The sequence below is a fragment of the Anguilla rostrata genome, chromosome 18, assembly GCF_018555375.3.
Source record: "Anguilla rostrata isolate EN2019 chromosome 18, ASM1855537v3, whole genome shotgun sequence".
Lineage (NCBI taxonomy): Eukaryota > Metazoa > Chordata > Actinopteri > Anguilliformes > Anguillidae > Anguilla > Anguilla rostrata.
Window position 1 is genome coordinate 14,907,149 of NC_057950.1, and position 12,546 is coordinate 14,919,694.

The window sequence follows — 12,546 nt, forward strand, 5'->3', positions numbered from 1 at the left end:
TTATGGGATTGGTGTAGGGATATACTGATCAGTAATCCCCTTATTTATAGTATCTTCCCCATAGAATTCACTGGAGACTATAATTTCACAGCTGTTAAAAAATTATTTCAGGGGGTATGCCCACAGACCTCTGTAGAGAGTTGCAGTTCTCATGGTCTATTTATTTCAACCCCTCCCAATATGCAAACTAAAGTTATGCCCTTGGACAGATGAGATGACTATTAACCTGCAGCAAAGACACGGAAAGAGGCAAGTGTGGAGAAAGAAAGGAACTGCTGATGCTCCAAAGCACTCCTCACCATCTGTGATACATGATGGAAGTAGTGTTGTGGCTTGGGCATGTATAGCTGCTACTGGAACTGGCTCACTTGTCTTTATTGATGATGTGACTGCTGACAGTAGTAGCAGGATTTATTGTACACACTGTACCCTGAAAACTGCTATACAAATAGAATTGAACTGAAAATTGAAATGGGCTTGTTGTTATTTTTATAATGTACTGGGCAGCCAAGTAGCCTTGCTTTGGAGCTGCAGAAAATGACAGGAATACTTACTCCTCTCATATTTCTGGGTCTAGGTTACTGGGCCTTGAATACCTCAAGTCCATCTGTGACATGAAGGGTGAGTGGAGCTTGTTACCCCAGCAATGGTTGTCTACTTTCTAAGTGCCATATTTACTTCCATACAGAGGGGTTACACAAAATAGTACATGCCATAATGTATTCATTTTAAAAAAAAGTAATTCAGTGCTATTCAATGCCCTATAAATGCACATAGCAATGACGCTAACATAAAGATACAAGTCTAAATGATCCAGAGATACTGCACTGATTCAGAGAAATATCAATTGGGAATATCAATTAACATGTTAGTGCTGAGGATGTCAGTAAAAATAAAACAATACAACACCAATGAACCATAATAAAGACCAGTAAAATATTAAACTGAGAGAAATATTTTTGATTGATAGTTAGAATCATGCAGATTGTATTTTATATTGGTGCGTTAACATGTTATATGATAAGTTGCTCTTTGGCTGACACTTGCTGTTACTTGCACTTGCTTTAGTCTTAAACTTGATGGGCAACGTGGTATACAGATCTAATCATCCACATCTGGATTGTCATGGAAACCAATGTTCATTTCTTAAGTAGGGACTTCTAAAACTGGGTAATGCAATTAGATATTAAGCACAAAAAGACCATAGATTGGATATGCCTGGATTAAAACAGAACATTTGCATTATCCTCTTTCCATCTCTGAATAAATATTTATGTCTTTTTGAATCCCACTTTGGTCAGAATGCCCATAATGGCTGCAAGAATCCAATATTGCTCGGCATTTGCTAATCTGCTCAATCAGTTTAGGGCAGGGTGACACGCATGCGAGCCATATTGGAGCCGACTACTGTATACACTGTGTAAACATCGCAAAATCCTCCATCTTGGCTGAAGGCGGAATAGAGCCGCCATGCTCTAAATGGTCCCAGAATATAAACAGTTTCACGCTAGCTTTGGTTACAGTTATCATGGTTAAGGAGAGTTTGTCACGCAATGGTAGCTTGACTCTGTGCAGACCTCTAGACTGAGGCACAGTACTGCTTAATTGTCTGAAGAAAAGTCAAGCAACAATCAAGAAAAGTAAAGCAACGATGACAAAAAACAGAATGAAACGATGCATGTTTTGAGCTCCTGTGTCTTAACACAGGCTTTGGCTGGAAATAAATTTAGACAATTCATTAGTGCAAGCATGTTATGCCAACGTGTATAAACTCTGTACGCTTTCAACTGAATCAAACTACAAAATGACCAGGACAGTTCAATGTACTCATAATCATGGCTTTGGTTATTACATTTTATTGGTTAATTTATGCAAACGCACTAAATTTATGGTAAAGAATATAAATAAGTAACATTTATGGAGATTATCATGGTTATGCAATAATCTCACATTGATGTTTTCGACAGTTCCAATCCATCGCATAGGGAAACATTTACTGATAATATTTTACTGAAATAATATTACTAGTTAACCTGAAAGTTAAGATTACACATACAGTTCCATTAAAACTTGATTAATATGACATTTTCTCCAAAAAATAAATGTAAAGCATTTACATTTATTGTTTAGTTTGAAATATTAGTGTCTCTGATGTCAGGTATCCAGCAGGAATTTGGTAGCAAATTGGAAATTGTTACAATGATAAATAATACATTTTATGATTTATCATTGTAACAATTTTTGTATTTATTACCAATTTTCTACCTTTCTGTGGGCCCAAGTGCAGAGACAAAAGGCAGGGACCACCATTCACCATAAATGGTGAATGGTGATTAATTAAGAAAAATAAACACAGGAACTAAAACACAGGTGAAGAATAAACCAGGATACAATGAAAACTACAAAATGACTGGAACTATAAAGTTGAACAACGAGAAACTTGAGAAATCACAGCAAGCAACCTCAAGACAGAAGTTGTGAAGACTGAGCTACTAAGGAGGACACAGAGGCAATGTAAATACTTAGACAAAGAGCAGGTGAAAACAATAATTACACAATCGATCACAGACACAAAATCAGTTCTGCCCTCTGGACAAAATGCATTTTTTGACATGTCTATACTGGTTTTTAAATATTGATTTGAAAACCAATATTTTGACAAGTGGCTCTCTAGATTACAAACTAGTGGGTTATTTATCACATTGAGAGGATGTGCGCTTTGTCATTCGGTGCATTATCCTGCTGAAAAAGGATCAACTCAGGCCATAAAGAGATAGACATGGTCAGCAACAATGCCTAAGCATGCTGTGGCATTCAAATGATGGTCAGTTGGTATTAAGGGGCCTAACATGTGCCAAGAAAACAATCCACACACAATTACACCACCAATTCTAGCCTGCACTATTGACACAGGATGAATCCATGGGTTCATGCTGTTTGTGCCAAATTTTGACCCTACCATCTGCATGTCACAGCAGAAATCAAGATTTATCAGACCAGGCAATGTTCTTCCAATCCATTCATTCAATTTTGGTGATGACATGCCCAGTGTAGCCTCATCCTCTTGTTCTTAGCTCACAAGAATGGAACCCGGATGATCTTCTGCTGCTGTGGCCCGTCCACTTCAAGTTTTGATGCATTCAGATGTCCTTCTACACACCATTTTTGGAAACAGCTGTTATTTGAACATTTGTTGTCATTCTGCTATCTTGAAGGAGTCTGCCTGTTCTCCTCTGTCCTCTCTCATTAACAAGGTGTTCTCGTCCACAGAACTGCCACCCACTGGGTGTTTTCTGGTTAGCACACCATTCTCTGTAGAGACTGTAATGTGTGAAAAGTTTCTGAGATGCAGGAACCACCATGGATGGCACCAACAATTATACCATCATTGAGGTCACTCAGATAACAGATCTTGTCCATTCTAATATTCGATCAAACAACAACTAAACCTCTTCACCCTGCCTGCATGCCTTATATATTGAGCCATATAATCTGCTGTTTGGAGACCAGGCTATTTGCATTAGTGAGCAGGTGTACCTAAAAAAGTGGCCACTGAGTATACGTATATAGTTTCTTAAAACTGTGTTGAGCCATATCTTTCGGTTCTGCTCCTTGATCCCTCCCCCATCCTCCCATCCCTGCTCTGCCTCTCCTTGAACCCGTTTCTCTTCTGAGACACAGAGATGAGGCTGGTGTGGGTTACCCTCTCTCCGACTGGGCCCAGACTTTGGGAATTTCAGAAACATAGCTGCGGGGCTCAACATGCGCGAGTGTTTCTCATCAGCACTGGCCTCATGACATTGCCCTGACAAGACAATGCTTTCGCCAGCCACAACAAAGCCTGGGCGCAGCTGCCGGGAACATCTGCTGGGCCCCAGCTCAACCCTTGGCTTTCCGGATGGACTGCTCTCCCGCCCCCACCCCAGCACCAGGCCAGCAGACGGCCCCTTTGAAGGCTCTCTCTCAAACTGAAGGGACATAAAGCCTGCTCTTTGAGTTTCTGATTGCCTCGTACTGTCACAGTTTATTTCTGATCTGCTTTATGCTGCAGCGCAGGTATAAATCACAGTATTGTGCTCTCCTTTTATCCTTTACTTCTCTCCCTCTGAACATGTGCTCCGACGTACCGCTCCAGCAACCCCACTCCCCATTAATCCGCTCACGTACACCCCCACTCCCTAAAACACCTCTCCTGTATCCACACTCCCCAGAACACTTTTCCCAAACCAGCACTGCCCAAAATGCTTCTTCTGTAACCACCCTCCCCAAAATGGCTCCCTTGTATCCTTACTCCTGTAACCCAAGAGATTGACATTAAGCCTGGCCCATGACAAAAGGTTATAAGGCGGCCACTAGAAATACAGCACTCATTGCCTGAGTTGGACACCAAATTTTCTCTGTCAAAAACATTCCACAAACAGACATTAAATAAACAAGCATGTCTACTAACGAAATCATATGTGTATAGTATTCCTGAAATGTAAATCTCTGACCTCAGACTGCATTTGTGTGCCATGACTGTCAATTTGGATGAGACCCAAAGTTTTGGAAATTGATAAATGTTTTGAAAAGTTGTGGTAATTCATATTTGTTTGTCTATGATTCAGCTGGCAAGCATTCATATTTGCAAATAACAGATGGATTACTTTTTCTGCCAGCAGATGTAATGTGCTTTGAATGTGTAGCATTTTGTGTGAATGTTTTTGTTTGTGAATATCAGAAAGTCTTGAGAGCATTTTAATTTCACCACTGCCATAGCTCCATGAAGGACCATAAAGTACAAGTGCAGTGCTGTCTTTAGTATTTTTGCCATATGCCATAGGAAGGGTAAGCCTATGCAAAATTAGAAAAATAATAAAATCACATCAGAATTCACGTTAATTTTGCAAACTTTGTGCATATGCACAGATTGTGTATTCTAGCTAAGCTACTGTATATAGTCTGTCATCTAAAATAATTTTTTCCGGGCTGTAAATATGTTTGAAAGTAACTTGATATGCACTGAATCTGTATTTGAATGCATTTTGGAGAAATTCAGCAACCGTTTCCAGCAACGAATAAAGCCAAATCCCTAGAATGAGCCTATTTTCTGTGGATAAAGTTTGTGATGTAATCATGAAAAATGAAATGTGTTGAGGTTGTTCAAGTGCGGTTATGAATTTTTATATTTGGCTTGTTTTATGCTTAATGATTGCTTTCTGGTGGTATTATCAATGTATACAACACTACGCATAGACTCCTGAAAATCAGAAGGCTTCTGATTGGTCAAAACATTAATATACTAATCCAATCAAACCATGTTACATTAAGTTCTACAGTACATAAGCCAAAAATATAAAACAACAGACCATGATCTCCAGAACTGTCAAGCATATGAAATATATATATATATTTTGAATCTCTAAATCTCTTGTAATCACAGCAAAAATGTATTACCTCATTGCTTGTTGTCAAAGAAGTGGTCATTCATTGAAAAATTTTGGAATTTGTCAAAATGTGAATGAATAAGTTCTGAATTAAAAAACTGAAACTTGATCCACAAAATTTTGATTATGGCCACCAAATTCAACGACCTGGTGGCCTGGGTGGCCAGTGGAAAAACATCTAAGCGTCTAACTCTGACCCGCCTGTTCATTTCACCGTAAGTAGAATGATTTGTCCGTCAGAATGTGGAGTGCACTTTATTGTTCTCACCTCAACATACTCACATACAGAAACATTCTCTGAGTTTCCCGTACTCCCTATGATTTCTCTCATGCTTTCATTTATTGCTGTACACTTTATGGGAAAAATGAAACTGAAGGTCTCGTGTAAAGATAAAGACTTAAATTCATGAAAATGTTTTATTATGACTGTATACATTTTTACAAAAAATAATTGTCCACTCATAAATTTCCCAAAATAAAATAATGTTCTTTGAAACAGAAAATATGAACAACTCCACATTAACAATAAAAATATTCAGAAAAGAAGGATGTTCACCATTTAACACATTTGAATGCAAAAGCTCTGCATTAAGCTGTCCCTTCCCCCCTGACAGACAGCTCAAAGTAAAATCCATAACAATGGAGTTTGCTGTATACATATATACCCTCATTTGAAAGGTTAGACAATTTGAAGTGGAATTTAATTCTCTCAAAAGGGTAGAATCAATTTCACCATTGCTTAGAAGTTTCAAAGCAAGCAGTAGTGTAATATAATGGTTAGGGAACTAGGCTGGTAACAAAGAATACATATTTTATTCTGGGGTAGGATACTGCCATTGTTCCCTTGAGTAAGGTACTTGACCTGATTTAAGTCAGTTTTTATCCAGCTCGATAAATGGATACTACGAGCAAAAAAGTAGTGTAAGTCGCTCTGGATAATAGTGTCTGTTAAATGCCTGTAATATAACATAATGCATCTGTCCCCCCAAAACAATTATTGTATAAACATAAACATTTATTTAAATTAAAAATATATGAAATTAAAGATTTCAAGCACGCATCTCCCATCTATTATATGCTTTTATATACAATACATATTTTAATAGGATGATACATGCATTAGAAAAAAACTGTACAAAAACAATTTATACTTAACATTTCATACGTACCCTTTAACGAAAGCTAGCAGCACCGAGTAAATAAGCAGGGGCTGTTACTCTGGGTCTGAGTAACAACGAGAGCAGTCATTACAGTGAGTTACAACTGGCCTCATTAGCCGTGTAGCTCTGGTTAGCACATACACATACATATGATATATACACAGATATTCTTAAAGCTTTTTTTGACTGAAATATAATTTAGGAAAACCAAACATTTACAGCATTTGAGGAAAAAAAATCACAGAATGACAGATGTCCTCTTTGTCCTGGGTACCCAGGCTTCTCTTCCACATTCCATGCCCCACACCCCCCCTGAGGCCTGCAGAATTCCCATCTCCAGGCTCCAATCAGTGGTCCGTACTTCAAATACATAATACAATTCATTTGAAAATACAAATATTTAAATTCCCTTACTATATTTGATCTATGTTTGCAACATACACACAGAGCAATTTTCCCTCACTTTGCATCTGAATGACTCAGGACCTATGATGTCATCAGCTGTTTTCTGTCAAACCAGCTCACTTCAACCCTTGGAGCAAGGACCACCTCCCATAACACCCTGTTTGAGTTTTGTGTGGTATACATACGATTATGCTGTCCTTAAACAGATGCAACATCATTAGGCTGGGACCACACTGCAGCTTTGCGCTTTGAAAGCAGAGCTCAGTCCACCACAAGTAAAGAAACATTTTGCACAAAGAGAGAGGGGAAAAAAAGTAAAATATAGTTTTCAGTGTCATATCAAAAATAATCATTTTGGTGCAAATGATCATTATTTAAAAAGGCTTGAAAATTTAAGTGACAGCTGTTGTGCTAGACAAAGCCGGGATGTACAGCGCTGAGAAAAAAAAGACGAGTGTGGCTGCTGGTTTTCTTTGCAGGCTGATGTCCCCTTCTGCTCCTGCCAGAGGGTCCTCTGGAGGACACTGGGAAACTGAACAGCTTGGAGGGTTTGCATCCTGCAAGAGCAGTATCCACTTTAACAGCCTCTTTCATTCAGCTGGGAGTTACAGTATGGCTGTTTCTGAGGCACAGTTAAATGGGTATCTGCGGCTTTTTGTCTGCGGTGCGCCACAGAGGAGTTGAGCAGACTGGTTAAATTTAAAGAAAAACTAAAAACAAAAAAAAAAGAATGGAGTGGCCGGTTGTGATTGTATTTACCGCAAACAATGGATAAGGCGGAAGTGACTGTCGACCTCAGGATGTAATGAAAACATTCACCAGACTGGCCCATGTTTCAAAATGCATTTAAACACATTTACGGAGAGAAGCAGGACAGTGAAAAGGTACTCAGTGCAGCCCTGGATTTGCATGAAGGGCAGGCCTTTCTCTGTGTGGATGGCGTTATCGGCGGCAGGCATAGGCATTGATGTTCTTTATGACATAGAAGCCGATGGCCATGGGGGGCAGGGCTATCGTCCGGCCGGTGCGCAGCATCTGTGGCTTCAGCTCAGGGAACGTCTCATCATCCAGCATGACTAGAGGCTCCCCATTCAGCTGCACAAACCTGCACAGAGACGGACAAGAATACAGCTCTCCATTCAATCAATCAACTCGTCCATTTGAATCTGCCTGCACAGTACAGTTCTCCATTCAACCAATCAGCCTCTCCATCTGAACCTGGCTGTGTGGAATACTGGTGTAAGGGTATTTCTGAGAAGAAAAACACATATTTTACTGTGCAATGACCATTTTCAAAGTATGAACATCCACAGGACCGGGGAAAGGGTATAATTCCATTTTAAAGTACAGAATGTCCTTGACCCTCATAAAAATTGAGTTACATAAACCTGAACACAGATGAACTGTGTCAGAGAAACTGGAAAATAAATATGGAAGGAGGGAAAGATCAACGTGAGGTAATGTAAGCTTACAGAAGAGGAGTGGGGACTTGGGGAAACTTGAAGCGACTCCTAGCAGGTACAAAAACGAATAATATTCAAGATACAAGGTTTCACATGCAAGCATGACACCCCTGGGCGAATTCGTTAACACAACCCAGGAGCGTGTGCTCTCTACACCAGCCGGCGCAGCCGAGACCAATCCGCTTCTCCGGTGGACCGAATGCTACACAAGGTCTTCACAGTACTGTGCTACTCTGTAGTACTTCACAGTACTATATGCTTACTTATGCATTTTTACCCAAATATTGTACAAATATTGTGTTTATCAAACAGTTATTATTTCAGCTGTAAAATTACTTTACAATCGTTTTCATTGATCTATAATATAATTTCTTGCGACCAGAAATTTCTTTAGGTATGGAGTAAAATAGGGAAGACACTGCTTTAAGAAAAATGTCAATTTACTGCCAAATTAGAACATATTTTAGTTTAGTATTTATACAATGTTAATACTTTTTTTTACAATTGAAAGCCAATTTGCTTTCAGGAAGAATAAACTGTAACAGTGGGAAACTTTGTTTTTGTATCACAAAAAAATAAATAAATGATTCGTTCCCCATTATTTGAGCAATATGCTCCCCTATCTGGGGCAAGAAGCTCCCTGGGGTAAAAACTGCCACCTGGTAATTTTTACAGACTTTATATTTTAAATATTTGGTTATTAACAACATGTCAAAGCTGGTGTTTACACTTACAACAGCCAGTATTTTAATTGGATAACAAAACAAAAAAATAGCAGTGAAAATATTTTCAATTTTATTTAATATTATTAATTTCATTTTTATTGAGTGTGATTTGTAATGCCGAGTTCAGCATAGTACAATATATGTTTCCCCGACAGGGAGCAAAAATACATTGCTGGGTCTAATGTGTCTTTACGACTGTATCCACAAGAAAATCAAACTAAATACTTATGGTTTATTTTGACTGAAAATTATCCCAGGGACTTTTTGGCCCAAATCATGAAACTTTGTTTTCACCTGAGAATTCTCTCTCAAAATTAAAAAAAAATCTTTCCTTATGAATCCTCTGTATACACTATAAAAATACAGCTTTAAATAAAAAGAAGTCAATTTTTCAATGACAAAAATGTAGTCAGATTGCACTAATATGATGAGCCAGATGAAATGTCAAAATGAAAAAGAGCAGATATATTTAATAAACGTGTTGACATGAATCTTACCCCTGGGGTAAGAATCTTCCCCCATCTTACATTAATTTTCAACATATGTAGTGGTCTCAGGAACATCACCCCTTATGCAGCTCAGGGACTTGCTATATTAGTAAATTAAATGTTTTTGGTTCCATATACAAAGCTAAGAACACAGAAAGAACATAAATGCTTGCCATGCCAAAATCCCTTCTGGATTTGAACCACAGCTACTATTATGATACAGAAAAAACGAAACACATATTGCACATCTCTCAAAATAAAATTTCAACTACAGGCTCATAGAGAAATCAAATTAGTTTTGTATGGCAATGATCTAGGCCCTTGTGATTTTCATCCATATCTCACTGGAGGGCGCTATTATCGCAAAATTAGATTTTTCAGCAGAAGACATCATTTAGCAACATGTATTTTACATTATAAATCCCTGAAGCAACTCTGCCTGGTGCAGTAGCTTAAAACTGCTAGATTTTTGTGTCTCAAATATCAATTTCTAATAAATAAAACTGGTCATTTAAAAATTGACCAGGTCTATTGTTCCAGTCTAAAATAGACATTTCAGTTAATATAAATGGTGTACTATCTTTTCATGAACAATGAGTTCATACAACTAAACATTTTTACAATGATTAACACTCTGAAGTGAAAATTGCTGGTTTTTCTGGCATATCTATAAATAATGAAAGTGCACAAGCTGTAAATACATGCTCAATACAACCTTAAAATGACCACACAATGCCATCCATTGATAACACCGCCATCCTATCACAGTTCTCTTTGCAGATAAAGACAGACACACAACCCATCACTGCCATGTGCAAAAGTAATACAATTTGTCCTTTGAGTCACTTAATTTAACCCTGCTACTCCCATCTTTCAAAAAAGCCTGCTGATAAAAGCAATTGTGGAAATCTGGAAATTATGACAATGAATCAGTGGGTGCTGTTGCATCTGCACATTTCATCTGAACGTACTCACTGATCTTTCCAATAAGAACACAAGACCTTCAGTGTACCTGCTATTGTCTTAACTCGGCTCTCCAGTTTCCTCTGTTCTATGGCCAGGGATGCTGAAAAAAGTATCCCAGGTAAACATCTTTATAAACCACTTCTGACTGCTTTAGTTAGATTTATCAAACTTTGGATATACATCAAGACCAACATTTCCTTTGATCTAAATACAAGCTATGCATGTGCTAAAATTTTGTCTGGATTTGATCGACTATACTGCCGCTAACTGACGTGATCATCTCATGCTACCTGCAGTGCTCCATTGTAAACCCTATAGCCTGCTGTCCTCTGTACCTGCGTGTCCATGGTTTGATGTGTTAGGATGCTGTGACACTTCAGAAGTGACACCAAAGAGCCTGCTTGTTGATCTCTGCAGTCACTTTCTTGCTGAGGATTTATGTTGGCCAGTTCAAAGAGCCAGACAAAGTATGTAAGCACACTTTGCACTGTGCCGTGCACAGGGAAAGGGGAGTTCGCATTTCCTTTAAATATGATGTAAATTACATTAAACTCCCCTAATGGTTCCATATGTTTGTGCTGCAGCGGCCCTGGTTACAGATGTGGGCATGTGTGTGCACAGATGACCTGACAAGGAAAACGTAACACAGAGACCATAAAAAGATATTTTTCTTACTGAACTTTGCAAGACTATAACATTTTTGATATAATATAGTGCACAGTTATGCAGAGAGCAGACAGGCAGAACTATAAATATATTTGTACATATTTTTCTCTACCTTTCCTTTCTGACTGATCATATTGGCCTTCTTTACATACACAATAAGAGTCAGAATGCTGGCTGCAGTTGTAACTTGCAGGTAGTTTCATAAGTACTTTGTCAACTTTGCGCCAACGCTGTAAATCACATTATGAAGGCTACTAAAATAAGTATTTTTTTTGTTTGTTATGTCAACACAAAATGAGGGGGGGATTTGATTCCGTTCTCTTTTAAGTTTCTGATCGGATCTGGTCAGCTTGGTTATCTTGACCGTCTGCTACGGGGTGGGAGGTCAAGAGCAGACGAGTATAGAGCTGGAGATGAGCACTGCACACAGCTTTCAGTAATCCCCCAACATGGGGCTCTCCAGCGGGAACAAACACAAACAGATTCACTGCACTTAACGCATTGCTCAAGTGTTAATCCAGATTGCGCCATCATAATATTTCTTGAAAAGGCACAGAATGTTAGAAGGCTGTTTGTTATACATACAATATACAGGATTTTCATAATAGTGTAGAAAATGACAGTGATGATGCAGAATGGAAAATGTAGCTTTCATCAATAGCATGTGATCAGTCACCACCTGTCTGGTGATACCTGGCTAGCTAAACAAGAGACTAAATATATCATGGGTAATAACAATGGGCCAGTCATTGAAACACTGCCAAAGAGTGTTTTATATTGCCTGTTTCTTCTTTTTGAATTTTGAATACGTGACCCACAAGCCATTCACAAGGAATGGTCAAAAGGGTTTTTTTTTTTTTTTGTATGAGCGAGCAAGCAAGCAAACAGCTACGATATCATACCTGCCACAGTGTCAGCTTAATGTCCATGAATGACTGTTTAGAGGGCAGCGAGTCTAATTACAGTTTGACTACGTTTATAGTTTAGCCTCTGTTTAAAATATAATTCAGTAGTTTGCTATCCGTGATGAAAAAAAAAACATGCCGTGAAACCATTTTGATAAAGAAAGTTTATGACAATGCCACTGTAAAATGCTCTAAACAAATAAAATTGAATCATACTGACGTGATTGTGATGTTCTGTGTAAGGACCCACACGCAGACCAGGGAAATCCAAAAAACGTTGTCTATAATCAGTGCGAAGTTCGAAGCCAGGTGATCAGAGAGAGTGCGGTACAGAATCGAGTT

The 12,546-nt window shown here is 38.5% G+C and overlaps 1 protein-coding gene across 3 annotated transcripts in view; it reads right to left on the reverse strand.

The window, feature by feature from the left end:
• Positions 1-5,811: 5,811 nt before the first annotated feature.
• hpse2 (heparanase 2) overlaps positions 5,812-12,546 on the reverse strand; it is a 100,982-nt gene continuing 94,247 nt past the window's right edge. For all 3 annotated transcript variants that reach the window (XM_064317224.1, XM_064317223.1, XM_064317225.1), the window contains exon 12: positions 5,812-8,096. In XM_064317224.1, coding sequence (XP_064173294.1) covers positions 7,934-8,096 — 163 coding nt within the window. In that variant the 3' untranslated portion in view covers positions 5,812-7,933. The remainder of the gene's footprint in view (positions 8,097-12,546) is intronic.